The sequence below is a fragment of the Piliocolobus tephrosceles genome, chromosome 12 (assembly GCF_002776525.5).
Source record: "Piliocolobus tephrosceles isolate RC106 chromosome 12, ASM277652v3, whole genome shotgun sequence".
In the NCBI taxonomy this organism is placed as follows: Eukaryota; Metazoa; Chordata; class Mammalia; order Primates; family Cercopithecidae; genus Piliocolobus; species Piliocolobus tephrosceles.
Window position 1 is genome coordinate 21,872,727 of NC_045445.1, and position 19,672 is coordinate 21,892,398.

Sequence of the window (19,672 nt, forward strand, 5' to 3'; positions counted from 1 at the left end):
GTTTTTCTAATGACTTTCCTTCTAGATCTCAGATTTTGAACAGATTAAGCCCAGAGAGAGAGTCCAGTGGGGGAAAGGCTGGAAGAAGGGAGAGGTGTAGGAGGAGGAATGGAGAAGGTTGGAGGGCCGAGGTCTCCCAGCTACAACAAAGGACAAAAGAAATAGTAACTAAGCCTCAGTGGGATTTCAGGCCTCACTGGGCAACATTTGGAGAAGGGGCCTCCTTTACCCTTCCAAGTTGTATTGTGGGTGCAGCAGTCTATCCTGACTGGCGAAATGCCAACCCGGGGACCTGAGGCACTGCACCAGCCAGAGGTGGAGTCGTTCAGGGACTCATTTCAGGGCCTGTGTAGTTTAGGGGACAATGCTCTTTGTTTCTGATTGGTGGGAGAGGATAAAATGGAGCATCCTCAGCTGGAAACCATCATTCTTAGTAAACTATCACAAGAACAGAAAACCAAACACCGCATGTTCTCACTCATAGGTGGAAACTGATCAATGAAGATCACTTCACGGGAAGGGGAACATCACAAACCGGGGCCTATCATGGGGAGGGGGGGAGGGGGGAGGGATTGCATTGGGAGTTATACCTGATATAAATGACGAATTGATGGGTGCTGACGAGTTGATGGGTGCAGCACACCAACATGGCACAAGTATACATATGTAACAAACCTGCACGTTATGCACATGTACCCTAGAACTTGAAGTATAATAATAAATAATAATAATAATAATAAAAGACTATATTCAATAAAAATAATATTTTCAGGAAATACCAGTGACATGATATTAGAGGGAGAAAGGGAGCTAATAAATGGATTAAAGTATGTGAATATATAGCAAAAATAATTCTGCTTGTATGATTTTTAAGGTTTAGATAATCCATATAAAGTTTTTTTCTTACATGTATGCCATTTTAGGTTATTTACATTTTTTAGAAAGAGTATGGTTTTAGGAGAAAATTGACCAGAAATATTTTATAAGTCCACTAATAAACTAAAACTAATACTTCTTGGTCAATAAAAAAAAAAAAAAAATGGAGCATCCTGTGTGATTTCAAGGCTTCATGCTAGAAGGCTCATCACTTAACCCACCAGTCTGAGTTCCCATAAGGTGCTGGGCCCTGTGTTGACAGACAGGAGAGATACCAAATAGTTTGGCTCTTAAGGAATGTCTAGCGTGGTTTGCAAGGCAAAATAAGAGAAATGGAGTATGCAGCCATTTATCTGAGGCTTAACGTGCAACAGAGAAAACATGGGGGAGACACTGAATTGGGAGTTGATAAACCTGGGTTCTGGTCCTAGACCCACTGCTGACCAACTATATATCTTTGGGAAAGTCACCTCCTTTGTTTGAGGTTCAGTTTCCTCATCTGTAAAATGGGAATTTTATATCTTGTCCTGTATACTTCATGGGATTGAGTGAGAAACTAAAGATATAAAAACAGTGGAAACCTTTTTAAATTTCTGATTGTTATTAATCAGCCCTCCCTCCCTGCCTCCTATCTTCCCACCTTCTCTTTTTCTGCCCTTCCCTCCTTCCCTCCCTCCCCTCTTTCTTCCTCCCTTCCTTCTCTCTTTCTGTCCTTTCCTGTCTCCCTCCCTCCTTCCCTTCTTCCTTCTTTCCTTCCTTCCTTCTCTCAGGCACTGATGTCAATGAATTTTCTTCAGATGACTTTTCTGAAAAACTATTGTGAGAAGGGCAATGTCGTTTAGAGTAATTATCTCTGGCCTTATATCCACTTTGCAGTGAGTCACTATTTCTGAGAATTAAGCTCAATTCCAGGCAAAAAAGCCCAAGCCAGGAGGGAAGGCTCTGTAGGTGGCTCATGCAACACACAAGCAGATCTCTCTTCTCATTGACATGTCCTCACAGTAAATGATGACTTGAATCCGAGGCAGGTTCTGCCCTCTAGCATTTGCCTTAGTTGGAAAGTCAGGGTCAGACATCTGTCTTAATGTGGGCATTGACTTTGAGTCCTTCTTTATGGGTGTCAAGTCTTGCAGTAGAGAATAAGTGAACGTCAACCAAACAGAGGGGTTGCCTTTGCCTAAAGCTGATTCCAGTTTGTTGGTCATCTTAAGGATGATAATCAGGAAAGTGAACAAGGAGTCAGAGACTTGGTTTTGGGTCCCTTCTGTGCCATAAACTGGCCAAATGACCCTGGCTGAGTCTCTATCCTTCACCTCTGGGTTTTAGCATTCTCATTGCTAAAGTGATTGGAACAGGTGACCTCTGAGAGGTCTCCCAAACCATCTACTCTGTGAAAAATACGAGTTTGTCACTTTCATCTGTGAGTGGCTCTCATTGGTTCCCTTCACAGGGAGCTTGCCTTTCATCGGGTGGCCAGTTTCCACACATGGAACATGGCTCTTACTCAACGAGAAAGTAATCCAGAGCTCATTGTGTGCATGGAGGGAGGTGTGGAACACTCTTGGGCTCCCCCTTGGTTGAACTGCCCCCAACCATGATGAGTAAAATGGCCCCACCCCCTTTCAGTGAAATGAGATCCCGTTTTGCACAAGATGAGGTTTGTAAAGTGCCACTTTAAAAAAAAAAGATTCTATTCTGTCAAAAATTATGGAATGTTCATGCTTTCATTAAAGTAGAGCCATGGCTTATATTTTACAACATGCATAGCTGTCTAATTTCACATACTGGTTTTCTATTCTGTCACATTTTGGACAAAAATGTCTTTTCTCTAGGATTCAGGACATTGCAGTGTGACGTAAAATTGCAATCTGGAGGAACATACTGTGCGTGGAGAAGGGATGATGAGGGCAACTGCCCCCTGACTCCCCAGTACTAGGCCACTGATTTCAGGGAAGGTACCCTTTTTGCCTTAAAGGGGAAACACAGTTGTCCAAAGTCCCTATGCCATGAAAAAGAAACCTCTGATGCACAAAACTTGCAGAACGCTTGTCAGTTTCAGCACTAACATAACCTTCAAAATAATTCCTTCTGCTCAATCAGGATCTTCATGTCTTCAGTCCTCCTTCCTGTACTTGCCCCAGTTTGACATCACATTCCTTAGCTAGAGAGGTGGGATGGGGGATGGATGAGTGTTTTTCACCACCCAGTATTATCATTGTAAAGAAACAAGGCTGTGCCTGTTACTGTATAGAATGCTTATTTCCCCACACATGTAGCCCAGCCATGTTATTCAGTAATTATGCCTTTTGCAGCTTGAATATCCAAAGGAAAAACTTTCCCTGGTGAAAGGAGGCATGACCCTGCCAGCCCTTGAAATCCTGAATAGCTCCAATTCTTCACAGTTTAAATGGTTAAAAAGTTCTGTTGCCCCACACCCCCTAGAAAAAGCCAGGGTTTGCACTTCATATCTCTCAGCACCTTAAAACAATATTAGAGCTCATTAAAATCAACCCAGGGCTCAAGAAGGGAAGCCTTCATTTAGGGGGAAAACTTCTCCCCTGTGCTGCTCTGGAAAATAGCACAATGCTGAGAGCAGGTATTTTTCCTGACTAGGTTTCCTCTAATGATTTTTCCAAAGCACAGTTAGGGTACCTGCCTCCCAGACAGCACACGTCCAGGAGGCCCAGGTGAATGTGTGGGCCTGGCTACCACCAGCCCAAAATTGCCTTAATATTTATTGACTGCCTACCATGTGAAAAAGGCCTCTTACTTGATTTCTTGTCTCTGTGGAGGTCCCTAAAGAAATGATTCGTGTGTCTCTGGATTTCTCACAATCTAGAGACATGGAAAGGGAGCTGGCTGTCTGGTTTCAGGATCCATGGAAAAGGAAGTATGGTCTAAAATGGTAGCCAGCTATACCCTTGCCCCTGGCCCCTCAGCTCTAAAATGCTCAGATCCCAGCCCTACGGTTCTGTAAGGGGCCCACAAAAACCATAGAATTGGATCCCTCATTTCACATCCCAGCATATCCAACTGCCTCCTACTCAAATGTCCTGCTGCATCCAGGCCACTTGTGCTCCTGGCCTGTGACTCCTGAGGCTATGCTCAGGCACATATGAGAATGAACAGCCCAGTGGGTGAGGGCACACACCTTGGAGGCTCAGACACTTCTGTCAGTGAGGACACAAAGACTATATATATATCCCCATTTTATCTTCATAAAGACTCTATGGTTTTCATGCATTGTAAATGAGAAAAGTAGAAGCACAGAGAGGTTAAGTTATTTGCCCAAATGACACAGCTAGTAACTGCTAGAACTGGAATTTGAACTCAGGCAGTCTGGCTGTAGATCAGCATTGTCAAATAGAAATACAATGCAATGGATGCACCTTGAGGCGATAAGCGTAAGAGAATTAATGCAGGAACAGAAAACCAAATATTGCTGGGTGTGGTGGCTCATGCCTGTAATCTCAACACTTCAGGAGGCTGAGGCGGGCATATCACTTGAGATGGTCAGGAGTTTGAGACCAGCCTGGCCAACATGGTGAAACCTCGTCTCTACTAAAAATACAAAAATCAGTTGGGCATTGTGGTGCATGCCTGTAATCTCAGCTACTCGGGAGGCTAAGGCAGGAGAATCATTTAAACCCCGGAAGTGGAGGTTGCAGTGAGCTGAGATCGCACCACTTCACTGCAGCCTGAGAGACAGAGTGAGACTGTCTTCAAAAACAAACAAATAAACAAAAACAAAAAACCAAGTATTTCATGTTCTCGCTTAGAAGTGGGAGCTAAACATTGAGCACACATGAACACAAACAGGGAACAATAGACACCATGAACTACTTGGTGGTGTGAGGAAGGGGTTGTGGGTTGAAAAACTGCCTGTTGGAAATTATGCTCACCACCTGAGTGATGGGATCCATACCCCAAACCTCAGTATCATGCAATATACCCATATAACAGTCCTGCACATGTACCCCTGTATTTGAAATAAAAGTTGAAATTCAAAAAAAGAAATATGATGCAAGTCACCTATGCAATTTTAAATTTTGTAGTATCCACATTAAAAATGGGGATACAGATGAAATTAATTTTAATAATATATTTTATTTAACCAAATATATTCACATTATTATTTCAACATGTAATCAGTATAAATAATAATTAATTCATGAGATATTTTCTCTGCCTCTAAGTCTTGGAAATCTTAGTATGCTTGAAAACTTAAAGCACTTCTTAGTTCAGATTAGCCACATTTCAAGAGCTCAGTAGCCACATGTTGCTGATGGCTACTATATTGGACAATGCAGCTCTAGAACAAGCCCTTTTCATGACATACACTGTGACTAAAATGAAGACATTAACACCTATTTGATAGGTTTTCCGAAAAAGCTTCTAGCATAGTGTCTAACACACTGTAGGCACCTGTTAAATCAAAACATTTATTAGTTTCCTATCTGTGTGCTCTTTGCTGATGTCAGAATGCCTTCCATCCACCCCACCACCATACACGCACCTAGTCAAATCCTTCTTATCCTTCAGAGTCCGTCATATTCTTCCTCCTCTTCTATGAAGCCTTCCTTGATGACCATAACACAGTCAACTCTCTCCTCCCAACTCATTTCTCACTTAATCTCTGTATGATACAATTAGCACTGAACTATACTGTGCCTCTATCTGCCCCCTCCCCCACTGAATAGTAGTCCTATCTCTCCAATTCTAAGCTCTTTGAAAGCTGGCACCCATATACATGCAACTTCCTCACCATGCCTACAGCTCTAATTATGGCGACTTCTAGGTCACTCAGAGTTGATACGTTGTTCATGGATTGATTAAACATTTGTCTTGCAACCCAAGGCCAAGCCCCTCACCTCCAGGGCTAAAAGAGCACTATGTCCCCTCTTTGCACATGCCTGTTTTTGGATTGAGTCTCATGAAAGTACCAGTTTTATTACTTTTTAGTTAAGGCTTGAAACATGCAGGGTTTTATGTGAATGTACTAGTCAATCAAAAGGCAGGACCAAAGTAATGGATTCCTGGGACAAGAGGCACTAGGGATCTTTATCTGAAGAGCAAACCATGGTATTCCCAGTGGGGACACTTAGAAATATCCCCAACCTCCTCCCGTCCACTGTGGCATGGAGCTTATGATTCTTCCCCTCTGCTCACTCTTGTTTCAGGGTTGGGAGAAGGAAGAGAACCAACCCCTAGCTCTGGCAGTTCCAGATGCCAATCCTCGAGGGATTTGACAGAAGATGTTACATAGAAACACTCAGTAAGCCAAGAAGATCCATATGCGGAGGGAGGAGTTCCTAGAAGGAAAGTCAGGCAGGAAGCCTGAGTGTGTCAATCAGTGTTAGATCTGGTCTCCTTGTGACTTGGGCAAATCATATCCCTTCATGGGACCCCGGTCCCCTCATCTGCATGCTGTAGGGGTTTTTCATAGAAGTTTCTTCCACCTCAAAAATACACTAACTGTTAATGAAGTAAGACTCACAAAATAATTTTAGAGTGCAAAAAATTGGGGGAAAGGCAGTGTGATCTACAAAACTTTTCATGATGCCAAGCAATTGGATGGATTCTGGGTAAAGGCTTGCAAATATGGGTCATAAAGTTTGGAATTTCACATCTTGTTAAAGAACTCAGCTTTCTCACTGTTTGCAAAAGCCCTTAGATTTATGTACTTTGAAACCTACTGTGCTTTGGGAAAGAGGAGAGTGATTTCTTTTAAAAAGAAGTAAATATCACCAGGACTGATTGTGTGAAGAATTCCACCTTGAGTTTGAATTCAAAGGCATTAGAAATCTTCTTTATTTTCAACAAAGGAAAAAAAAATTTCTGCTTTGTTAAAGAAAAACAGTTGCATAGAAAAACATCCTTCTGTTTAATGAAAACCCATTTGTGCTCCTTTGAGCACTCCCCACAATACACACAGATGGGTTTACTTTCAGTCAATCAGAGGAAAAGAATCAATGAATGAAGGTGTTACTTTACATACACAGAACTGTTCCTTTGGGTGCGGTGTGAAGAAGAGCAGAAAACTCCTGCAAGGAGAACTGAATAGCATGTTTGGTGGGTGCAAGACCTTCAGCCTCTTCAGATTTGGTTTTGTGTCTGGTAGATCTTGTGTCTAATAAATCTTGCTTGTCTCATAGATCACTGTGCTCCCAAGAGTTTACCTTGCTCCCCACCTCTCGTGGGTTGCCCAGAAAGTCTGGTTAAGTCAGCAGCCCACAGCATGAACTTGAAGGGGAAAGGAAGAGGTTCAGCATCCAGATAATTTAGGTCTTTCTAGTGCTGTGAAGACAATTAAATGAAGTCATGGGTCACACTGCTCTATGTAACCCACTGTCTACAAATGCAACAGCTCACTCTTCTCACTAGATAAAGCATGACTACGAAGCCACAAAACTGTTGTGATAAATGTGCCAAAAACAACACATGTACAGGCACATCTGTCTGCTTCAAAGTATTCCCCTTGTGAAGTCCCACACTTCTTTTATGAGACTGCTGCCACTGCTGATTACAGCATTTATTAAACTCCTATTTGAGGATTACTAATATGAGCCACACAAGAAAAGCACTTAAAACAGCACCTCCAGGGCTTAAGGGGTCCAGCTCCGTCAGAGGCATGTTTGCCTTTGATTCAGTTTACCATACTTTTATTTAGTTTGTGCTCACATATTAATGTTGTTTGATTTGAACGCCTTCCTCCTTGCTTTGACCCAGTCATTTACATGCAATGGGAGGATCCATGTGGTTGCTTTAGACTTCATTAGCCAAGGAAGGAGACCAGACCTTCAACATTAATGACTCAGTGTCATATATAGCCCCCCAACTATTGGCAGAGTTTACTTAGGACCACCGACCACAGTTCTTTTTCTACCACTCACTGTTTCTCTTGCAACAAGATGTGCAAAGGCTGAACTTTAATATATATATATACACACACACACATACACACACACACACACATACACACACACACACATACATACATATATATACTACAGGTATAATAAAATGTTCACTCCTATTGATTTGGGATAAGAATTTGTTTCCTTTCTTAAATTAACTTTTTATTGATTACTCCTATGACCTTAACTGCTACAGGTTTTCTAGCCTTCTTCTATTAAAAAATATCTTTGATATTTTTTTCCCTTTTGAGTAGTGCAGGGAAAACCTTATCATGGCCTTTCGTGAACCAGAAGCCTCAAAGGAAAGCAAATGTTTACAGCATGATCCTCAGAACTTTGCTCAGGCAACATTTCCTGGACTTTCCCTTGACAGAAATGGGTGCCCCCAGGGTTTCTCCAAGGAGTAGAGAGGAGATAGGGCTTGCACTTGGGGGCACAGTTGGCTTGTCTACACTCTAGATACCACCTGGAATTTCTGAGAGACTTCTTATCTCTGAAGCCACATGCCTAGGACAATAATTCTCAAACTCAACTATGTGTGCATCAGAATTTCTGGGTGGGCTTCCCAAAATGCAGATTGGCAAGCCCCAGCCTTTGAGTTTCAGATTCAGTGAGTGGACCTGAGAGTGTGCATTTCTAACAAGTTCCTAAATGATGCTGATGCTGATGGTTCTGGGCTCACACTTTAGGAACCACTTTTTTAATTTACTCATAGAATCAGAAGTCCTGGGCTTGTGCCCTAGCACGGGTATGGAAAGAATACCATTTCTAGAGTGAGAGAGACCTGAACACCCCTGCTTAACTTGAGGCGTGACCCAGAGTCACATCATCTCTGAGTCTCAGTTGCTTCATTCTGGAAAAGGGAATAATAATATATGATTCACAGGATTGTTGGGAGTTAATGTGTAAGTGTCAGGCACAGAGCCCCCCCAGCTCCTGGCTATGTAGTTGGTGTAAGAAAGTGTCCTCTTCGAGCAGCCAAATGTTTACCCTTCATGGGGGTTAGTGAGTTCTTTCAGGCCTGGTTGAGTGTGCCATCCTAGGTAACTAGCAGACACAAAGAGGGTCTTCTAAAATAACAGGCCTTCAGCCCAGAAATAGTTCTGTTAGGTAGATTGATTCTCAATAGGTATTGGCAAGGTGTGATTTGGGGGCAAACCCCTGCCTGTCTCTCTCTAGGCCTCAATATCCCCACCTTTAAAGTGAAGGGCTTGACCTAAATGATTTACTGTCTCGAAAGTTTCCTTCTGTTCTGACAAGTGTAGGATTCTGTGACTTAGAACTTGGGCACTTATTTCAGAATGGTCTATTAAAAGGAGAATAAAAAATAAGATTCTTGTTTTTAACCATTTAGTTATTTTTAACGTCCTTAAACTTTCCAGCCTTCTTTTAAACTGGGATACTGCACAAAAAGTCAGAGACAACAGCTAAATATAACTAAATCTCCTTCACAGCTACATCTCCTTAAAATGCTCCATTACAGGTATAAAATGGTATATCTGTTATTTCATAGTGACATCTAGTGGCTTTTTCTTATCAAAGACTAAAATACGCATTTTCCTATTTGCTTATCATAAGCTCTGCTGCTTCTGCTGCAGAAATTCATTCAACAATCTTTTATTAATTGCTTACTTTATGTCAAACATTGTGCTAGGCCCTGAGGATATTATGTTGATAAATGATACATGGTCTTTACCCTCCCAGAGCTCATAGTCCAGTGGAAGAGGCAGAAAAATCGCTTGACAATCCCAGCACATTGTGATACATGTTACAATGGGAGAACACCAGGGCGACTGGAGCAGAGAAGAGGGTGCTTAATTCTGTCCAGAGAGGTCAAGGAAGGTTTCGCAGAGGAGACAGTTTTTGAGTTGAGTTTTGAAAGACTTTGCCAGGTAATCTACAAAGCATAAATAGAAGTCATTCAAAAGAGTAGGCATTCCATACACAGAGGCAAAGCACCTGTGGAGTCACTGCCTGGGACTTTGATTTGGAAAATTCCTCATATAGGGTATAGAGCAAGGTTTCTCAACCTTGGCATTATTGGCATCTGAGGCAAGTTATTTCTTTGTCGTAGGGGGACTGTGCATGATAGGATAGCTAGCAGCATGCCTGGACTTGACTTACTAGATGTCAGTACCAACTCCCTCCCCAAGTTGTTACAACCAAAATATCCCCAGATATATTGCCAAGTGGCCCAGAGTTGGGGGTTTGGGGAGTGGAGATGGAAGATCACTCACAATTGAGAAAGACTTGTATAGAGGGAGCTCACTTGAGATAAGGCTGGACAGAAAGAAAGGTGGTTGCTGGGTTCCACAAGGCTGTCTCTAGCATGTGGAAGAGCTTGGGCTTCATGTCATAGTTGATAGGGAGCCATTGGGAGGGCTTAATTAGGGAATGACAGGTTAGGTATGTGCCATCTAGGGGTGTGGAAGTGGCTTGGGACTGGAGACATGAAGGGTAGGACGGGATGCTACTGCAATGTTTTAGTAGAGAAATATTGAAGTCCTGACCCCAGGCAGTGGTGCAAAGGATGGATTTCAGAGCTGTTTAGAAACTAGAAAGGACTTAAGGGAATGTTTAGCTCTTAGTAGTGAGGGGAGATTAGAGGAGTCAAGGATGGCCCCTTGGTTTCTTGCCTGGACAACTCTTTCATTTGTTGCTATTATTTCCACAATTGCTTATCAGTGATAGGAACAAGTTGGTCTAAACTTGTAGACACAAAGCAGGTTCACTGCATTGTTTATAAACTTTTATGGGTTTGGTGAGACAGAACACACTCATAAGCAACAAGTTACATAATGTGAGTTTATTACTTACAGATAGGCAGCAAGGGACAAAAGAAGCCTAGGATCCACTGTGAACTGGTTTCCCAAGACTCAAGAAAGTTGCCTGGGTGAATGAGTCTCGACTAAGCATGCCTCACTTGCACCATCACTGAGGAACCCCAAAAGGCAGCCTTTCCTGAGTTATATACCTCAGGGACCATGTGACTCCTTTAGCAAAGCTTTGAAGGACATCCTGCTTCCAAGAGAGACAGGAATAAAGGTTGGGCTGTCCCAGGCACTTCCTCCCTATCTCAAGATGTTAGATTCTCCAGGAAGGACTGGAACAAGGCTCTTGCTGTTTCAGGCAGTTCCTCCCTATCTCAGGATACTGCACTCCAAGTACATTCTACAGTTATTCTTAAGAATGACAAGCAAAAACGAGGGGAGTACTGTGTTGATCCAAGGCCACCCAGAGAACTGTCCTTCAGTAGAAGGTGGCAAACCTTTAACTGCGTAGTGCCTGTAAAGGCACCATGGGCATGCAGAAGCACCAATCAGCCATTCAATTAACCCATGTAACCCAACTGGGAGTCATGGCTCCAATTTAAAAATGTGACACCTTGTCATTTTAATGAGGTGATACATTTGGTCATAAGAAAGTCCTGTCCAGTTACTACTAAGTGAAACAGGCAGAGTATGATTTTCCTGGGGCTGAACTGGCCTCATTCAGTTAAAATTAAGTCAATCCATTCAGCAGCACCCTTCAGTTTCATGTCAACCTATGCTAGAAAGATTTCTAGCAACTATCAGAGACTTGCTGTCACCTGCATCTTACTCTGTTTTGATCAATGCCTGAATCCAGGCATTGCCAACAGGAACAGGAAAGTATGGTGAAGACATTGGGAAATATAATCAGAATGGAGATGTCTTTTGACAGGCTTAGATTTCTTCCATCAAGAAGAGATTAAACAAGGCCACAAATACACTGCATCAGTTCCTGACAATATAGATTGAGTTTCAGCGTGGCATATATGTGAAAGAATGAAATAATTGAGCTTACTGAGTATCAGTGGTGTGGTGTGGCCACCAAAATGGTCCATGTGATCTGAGGCCACATTAAGAGAAATGGTGTCAAGAATGAGAGAAGTGATAGACTGTCCCTTCTTGTTGCTTGTCAGATCATGCTTAGAGGGCCATGTTCCAATAAAGTGGAATGCATTTGCAGGCAGACAACAGAATAGTGGGGCCTTGAAGCTATACAGAGAATAGTTGAAAACCATTTTTAGCGTAAAGAAGAAAATCCTTGGGGTAAATGCTGTCTTCCAATATCTGAAGCCACACAAGTGGAATTTTAAAAAGATCCCTAAATAGACCATGATGGTCTGGAAACTACCACTTTGTGCTGACCACTCTGTATCTTATCTTCAATTCAGGTTGCTCTCTGAGTGCCAGATCTGTTCATTCAACTCTACTCACATGTCCCGCAGGCACCTCAGACCTTCTCCAGAGCCTTAGGAGGCATCCTTAACTCCTTCTCTTTCTCCTCTGAATCCCTTTTGTCACTTTCACCTGCTAAATATTTCTCTAGTCTGCTCCTCCTTCTCTTTTGCCTTGTCTTCTGCAGTAACCTCTTAACTAACTTCACTAATTTCATCTTCACACACTATACATAATGACCTTTCTAAAACACAGACCTCATCGTGTCATTCCCCTGCTTAAAGCCCTTCAAAGCCTCTCTGTTTCCTGTGGAATTAACTTTGAATGCTTTAATATGGCACCTGTGGCCTTTCATAACCAGGTCCTGGGCTCCCTCTCCATCTTCAATTCCTGCCACTACTCCTTCACTCCCCGGGAAGTTTTTTGATGCACGTTTCTCTTGCACAGTAGGCTGATTTATGCCTCTGTGCCTCTGCCCATGCTGATCCTTCTGTCTTATACTCCTTTCCTCTCTCCTTGATTCTTTTTTTTTTTTTTTGAGATGGAGTCTCACTCTGTCACCCAGGCTGGAGTGCAGTGGTGATATCATGGCGCACTGCAGCTTCTACCTCCTAGGCTCAAGTGAGCCTCTCACCTCAGCCTCCCAAGTAGCTGAGACTACAGGTGTGCACCACCACGCCCACCAATTTTTCTATTTTTTTTCAGAGACAAGGTTTCACCATGCTGCTCAGGCTGGTCTCGAACTACTGGGTTCAAGTGATCTGCCTGCCTTGGCCTCCCAAAGTGCTGGAATTGCAGGTGTGAGCCACCGTGCCCAGTTGCCTCATCTAATTCTTATTTGTTTTTAAAAATAAAGCTGCAGAAACCCTTGTCTTATCTTTAGGCTAGGTTAGAAATCAGTGTGAGGTGTTTTTTATCACACACTTTACTTGCTCCAAGCATTCGTAGCACACACAATTGAAACACTTTCCCTGAGTTTCCATGTCTTATCCTTGTCTGTATCCCCAGTGCCTGCCACAGTGCCAGGCACACATTAGGTGCCGAGACTAAACAAGTCTTGACCTGACCTGACCACTGAGGGAAAACTGGCCACATCTCTCTTTGCCCCCCACCCCAGCCACATTCCCCAGCGTGCTTCTCTGATATTGCCCTAAAAGCTCTTCCTTGGATATAATGAGCATCATGGATTCTTTTTCTGACATAACCTCCAAGGTATTATCTTTACCTGCCTTCCTACTTCCAACACACCATGCAATTCAGGAGACCCCGGACACTGGACACCTACCCTGCAGCAGATCTTTCTTTCTTTTTACATGTGGAATATTTCTAAGCAGTATCAAGTGCTTTCAGTGGAGGCATTCTGGGTCCCCAAGGCTATTTGCCCTGGAAGAAGGGGGCTGTTGACACTCACTGAAACTCTGCAGGTATTGTCATCTGAGTCTAGGTGGCTGTTATCACCAAGGCAGCAGTGTGTGTATGTGTGTGCCCCTCTAACTTCTCTGCTGCAGTGATAATCCCTACAGTGTAGACACTGAGGCTGCCTACATTGGGCTGTCTGTATTTCCTAAGGGCACTAGGTGACCTTCAAGTTGAATGTATACTGGATTCAAACACCCATAACATGAGAGACCCTCTCTGAAAGTCTGTCTCTGTGTTGCCTTCTCTTTATCCATGTTGGGGTAGGGGTGGTGCTTATGAAACATTGATTGTATCATTAACCCTGGTGGTTGGGATCTATTTGCTCTGAAAGGCTAGGAACAGTGTTTAGGAAGGAGAGCTGCAGACTTGCACTGTGGTGCACTCTTAATATTTTCCAGAAGATGTCACTGTAGGCTTGAACCAATATAACAAATTAGGGCAAGAGGACTTCCAGTTAAGCATGAAGGTGACTCCATTTTGGGGGGTTAAAACACCAAGCAGCCCCCATTACAATGCATGCCTGGAAAATCTGGTTGAAAGGTTAATCCAAATGTGTTGCAGACCTTAATAAATTTCTTTTTATTTTTCCAAATAATCAGACTAATTGCCACTAAACTGTTGCCTCAGGGCTAGCATAAAGGCTCAATAAATATGCACTGAATGGATGAATACTAAAACTAGGAGTGGAAGGAGGGAACCCAGGGCTTTAGTAGTCATCTTTGCTGGTAAAGGCTACTGGAGAACAAAAGCTACTACTCTTTAGCAGTGGCTCCTTATGGAGATGAAATTTAGTGGCACCAACAAGGTCAGGTCCTAGGGAAAGTAGTGAGATAAGTGAAGATGCTCTTGGCCCCTTTTCCATCCTCACTCCCAGATGCTTCTCCTGTGCCCTATGCTTGTTTCTTTCTAAAAAAATATATAAAGTGATTTATTTTAAGAAAAACCTTCCTGTGATTTTTTGCAAGGCACTTGGAAGATTATCCAAGTGAGTTTTTATGTCATGAGGCATGTCCCTAGCTTTCTCCTTCCTCTTCCCCAGCATAGTTCATCAAGTAAGCAGTTAAAGAAGTTACTGAAATTCTGCTTAATGCCAGGGATAAAGGCCAATGTACAAAGCTGGAATGGATGTGATGAGGGTTATATAGAAGAATACGACAGAGCCCCTGTCATTGAAAACATAGTTTAAGTGGAAATATAAACAATTAATTGTAATTCAGTATCACACATTTTTTGGGGGGGTGGTGGGGTGGAGGGGTAGGGTCTCACTCTGTTGCCCAGGCTGAAATGCAGTGGCACGACCACAGCTCACTGCATCCTCTGTCTCCTGGGTTCAAGTGATTCTTGTGCCTCAGCCGCCTGAGTAGCTAGGATTACAGGAGCACACCACCATGCCTGGCTGATTTTTGTATTTTTAACAGATGGGGTTTCACCGTGTTGTCCAGGCTGGTCTCAAACACCTGACCTCAAGTAGTCCACCCACCTCAGCCTCTCAAAGTGCTGGGATTACAGGCATGAGCCACTGTGCCCAGCCCTAGTATCACAAATATTTTAACAAAGGCTATGTATGAAGTGCTATGGCAACACAGAGGAAGAAATGATAACTGGCAACACAGAGTGGGGTACATTTTTTCACAGAAGAGATGGTACTTGAAGGATGAGTAGAATTTTCCAGCCAAAGAGGGAAGATCATGGCAGGCAGAACAAGCACCATGCACAGGATAGAGGCATAGGAGATAGATTTCAGGATGCCTGAGTTGCTGGAAGCCCCAGTTGGGAGAAACGTTTCCTCAATGGACATCAGCCAATATTCAGTCAAGCAGGTGGCTGAGCAGGTTCTCTGTGGCTCCTCATGCGTGTGTAGAGAACAACCACTCCATCAGATGGGAATGAATGTTTCAGAAAAGTTGCAAGCCATTCTCCGGGTTTCCTTCAAGAAGCTAAATGCTAATATTCAATGTTTATTGTTGCTTTCCTTCCACAATATGCCCTTCTGTGACCTCGTCCTTCATCTTCTGTACCTGAGTGGTTACTCATTTCTCATGAAAAGCGCAACGACATGGTTCTCTCCTTGAGTATGCCTGATTGTATCATAGATTTGATGTTTCTGGGGTGTGTGCTTACCATGTATGGTGTGAGTATGTTAGCATGTGGTTTAAATGTTTGCTAGTCTGCTATTTGAGCAAAGAACTTTGTTTGAAACCCTAAAGAGAAGATAGCCATACGGCAAAGCTTCCACACTTGCTGATATCCATGTGCCCTTTCAGTAGATAAGGAAAAGGGACATTTTGAAGCTGCTGATAGCGTTAAGTTTCCTATCCTGGGAATATTATCATATGAGCAAAGTTGGAAACCAAGGTAGTAGCTTGCATATATGCCATTGGCAGCTACCATGTCTATTTCAGTCAGTGACTAAGCACAGCGTTTATTCCTGGAGGCCCTGGGCTACTCTGCCTATCTCTACATTCCACTTCCATAATGTATGAGCCATAATATGACAACAGCCAGAATCAAGAGTATCATATCATACACTCTTTTAATTAGTTTTTTTAAAAACATAAAGATATGCAGATTAGACTGAATATTAGAAAATATGCTATTGCATATGTAATAAGGTTAGAATTTTAATCCACTTGTCAACTGCATTTCACTCCAATAAAGCATGTGCTTCCATTGAGTCTCCATTTCATGATCACTAAATGGTTTGCAGTGGGGAGCATGAAATAAAGTGGTTGCCTAGTTAGCCAATGGTGTCACTGGGAAGATTTTGTCTTTGGTTAGAGAGGGAGAAAAAGAGGGGAAGGGGAAACAGGAGTGAAGCAAGACAAGGTCGATGTCTGGAATCTAACCTTTTCATACCTGTTTTAGCTGAAGTATCAGCAAATTGGTTGAAAAACTTAGCTATCTCTAGGCTAGTGAGACTCAGCAGAGGGGACTGCTGAGGGACAGTTTACAGGACAAATGCCATCAGATCCCTGTCATTTTTGCTTTGCCTTCCTTTTTGGCCAGTGAACACCACATATGCCATGTACTTCCATGACTCCACTTATTTCACCCATATCTCTGACTGTTGGTTTTTGTGCTTCATCCATAGGAACTTCCACTACATCACCATCCTCCGAGACCCAGTGTCCCGGTACTTGAGTGAGTGGAGGCATGTCCAGCGAGGGGCAACATGGAAAGCATCCCTTCATGTCTGCGATGGAAGGCCTCCAACCTCCGAAGAGCTGCCTAGCTGCTACACTGGCGATGACTGGTCTGGCTGCCCCCTCAAAGAGTTTATGGACTGTCCCTATAATCTAGCCAACAACCGCCAGGTGCGCATGCTCTCTGACCTGACCCTGGTTGGCTGCTACAACCTCTCTGTCATGCCTGAAAAGCAAAGAAACAAGGTCCTTCTGGAAAGTGCCAAATCAAATCTGAAGCACATGGCGTTCTTTGGCCTCACTGAGTTTCAGCGGAAGACCCAATATCTGTTTGAGAAAACCTTCAACATGAACTTTATTTCGCCATTTACCCAGTATAACACCACTAGGGCCTCTAGTGTAGAGATCAATGAGGAAATTCAAAAGCGTATTGAGGGACTGAATTTTCTGGATATGGAGTTGTACAGCTATGCCAAAGACCTCTTTTTGCAGAGGTATCAGTTTATGAGGCAGAAAGAGCATCAGGAGGCCAGGCGAAAGCGTCAGGAACAACGAAAATTTCTGAAGGGAAGGCTCCTTCAGACCCATTTTCAGAGCCAGGGCCAGGGCCAGAGCCAGAATCCGAATCAGAATCAGAGTCAGAACCCAATTTCGAATGCCAATCAGAACCTGACTCAGAATCTGACACAGAATCTGATGCAGAATCTGACTCAGAGTTCGAGTCAGAAGGAGAACCGGGAAAGCCTGAAGCAGAACTCAGGCAAGGAGCAGAACGATAACACCAGCAATGGCACCAACGACTACATAGGCAGTGTAGAGAAATGGCGTTAAATGGCTCAAAAAGGCCTGCACATACTTCTCCCAAAGCGCCACTGAAAAGATGGCATAGTTTAAAAGATGAAAGTGTCTAAACACATCCTGCTTCGTTCACTGGGGAAGTTAAAAAAAAAAAAAGTTTAGATGTTGCCTTTACAGTTGCCTTTCAATTCAGTGTTATACTGTGCGTGGGTAAAACAAATCTCAATATGGAATTAAATTGTCTTTTTGGGGTTGGACTATTTATGAAATCCGAAAGCCAAACCAGACTCACCAGAAATTGCTGTTTAGATATTTTAAGAAGTTCTTAAATTAGTCATGGAGACAAAATGAAAACATAAAATGTGACCATTTAACTTATGGGTAAGAAATGGACTTTAAATTATTCATGATACACTGTTAAAACCCAGTCTTGGATTCAAACGTTTTTTTCCAGGGGTGAGAATAAGTATAAACATAAAGCGACTAAAATGAAATATAAAACCTTTTATTTTCTTCTGATTTTAACAAGGAATCTATTTAAATAGAATAACAACTGATGGTGAATCTTACCAAGCTGTAGAAAATAAAAAATTCCTCTCCAAACATGAGTAGTTTTATGTCAAAATATTGGCTTTTCAAGAACAGGACTCATATCTTGATATTTAAGAGATGTTTAAAATTTAAAACTTTTTCTACCTTCTACTGTTTAAAGGTTTTAAACAGGGTGTATCTCACATTAAACAAAACACCTTTTTTTTTTTCCAAAATGAAATACCAATGTAAAGATCTAATTTCCAGGCGCTTTCAGGGCACTGTAATTTCAACAATACTGGAATCATTTTGGCGCTGCTTCCCATTCATTTTAAGGCTTCTCTGAATTGTGCTCATTCCAAATTAACCCATGTATAGAATCTTTCTTCATCATCTAAATGGTGTGTTGCTGAGTTTGTTGTGGTATATAATCCTGGATTAAAGTCAGGACTTTCTATAGAATTATTTTATCAGTATTCGTGTAGTGAGGTCCTAATCAAGAAACTTGAACAGGATAATGTGTCTAAAAATATTGCTGAAGTTATTCTTGATCAGATAGAATTTAACCTAAAATGTGAACTCTTACTTACTTTTTCTACATCTCCACTGTAATGTTTCCAGTTGGGCCAACTATTTCTAGCCCTTTAGTTCTTTTTCGTGTTGACAGATTTGTAGACAATTACAAAAGCCAAAAAAGGATAAAATGAGCATTAGGAAGGCTAGCCAGAGTTATTCAATAGCACCTTGATAATGTGGGCAAACCCTTCTACAAAATTTTTGTTTTGAAAAGAGCAAAAGTAAAAAGTGTTCTGTAGTGAGGTTACGTATCAAGAACATATGAGTTGAACAGAGTGATTTGGTAGTGTAAGTCGATGCAAAAATACTTCTATGGTATCAATTACAAACTGACCAAGATAAAAAGAAGTATGTGACCCACTGTGCTGTCAAGCATCACGATTCCTGGCAGTTTTCATTTTACTATGGATTTTGCTATACTTATGCAATGACTTATACTAACCTCCTGGCTGTAAATCAAACAAGGTGACTGAAAGTGGCATTTATGTTTTCAGAAGGGACATGCTTAGAAGTGTGACCATGAAGTTATATCTTTTACAATCTGCTCATGTGTTTCATCTGTAGTAGTATAGCCACAAACTGGACAAGAAGCTGGGTATTTGGGTTTAAAATGGATTTTCTTGACTCTGAGCTTGTATCGCTATTTCTAGCTTTTGTTTTGTCTGACAGTATTGCAATCCTGAAAATCCTGACAGCTAAAAAACTGAAAGGAATTTTTTTAAAAACCACACTTTGAAGTCACAGTGTTTTAGAGTAAAACTATTTTGTGTACAATTGTGTTTTTAAAATAGTTAGTAGATCACTATGATATTTCAATTTTCTTTAGTTTTAATTGAAAATGTTTGCTTTTAAAACTGATAGGTACTGTTGGAAAGCAGGATGAAGCCTGAGCCAGTGGAAGAGCTTACAGAAAAAACATTTTGTGTTATTGCTGTGGTGTGCATGATTTGCAAAGATTAAGTGCATTTTCTCCGTCTATACTGATTATTGTATATAGAGGATGTTATAAATATACACTTTTGCCATTATGTAAATCCCATGATTTCAACTGTAAACATCTGTCCATTGGTGTAGCTTTACAAACCATTCACTGATTTTGTGTAATTTAACAATAGATATGAAATAAAGTTTAAATTACAGGCTCTGAGTAATCTCATAATTTCAAGATTTGCAGCCACTAGACATTGTGATCTCACAAACCAGAACAGAA

At 42.0% G+C, this 19,672-nt stretch overlaps 1 protein-coding gene across 2 annotated transcripts in view; it reads left to right on the forward strand.

The window, feature by feature from the left end:
* The window catches only part of HS6ST2 (heparan sulfate 6-O-sulfotransferase 2), a 375,611-nt gene extending 356,010 nt beyond the window's left edge, over positions 1-19,601 (forward strand). For both annotated transcript variants that reach the window (XM_023198907.1, XM_023198906.2), the window contains one exon: positions 16,506-19,601. In XM_023198907.1, coding sequence (XP_023054675.1) covers positions 16,506-17,388 — 883 coding nt within the window. In that variant the 3' untranslated portion in view covers positions 17,389-19,601. The remainder of the gene's footprint in view (positions 1-16,505) is intronic.
* The last annotated feature ends 71 nt before the right edge of the window (positions 19,602-19,672 follow it).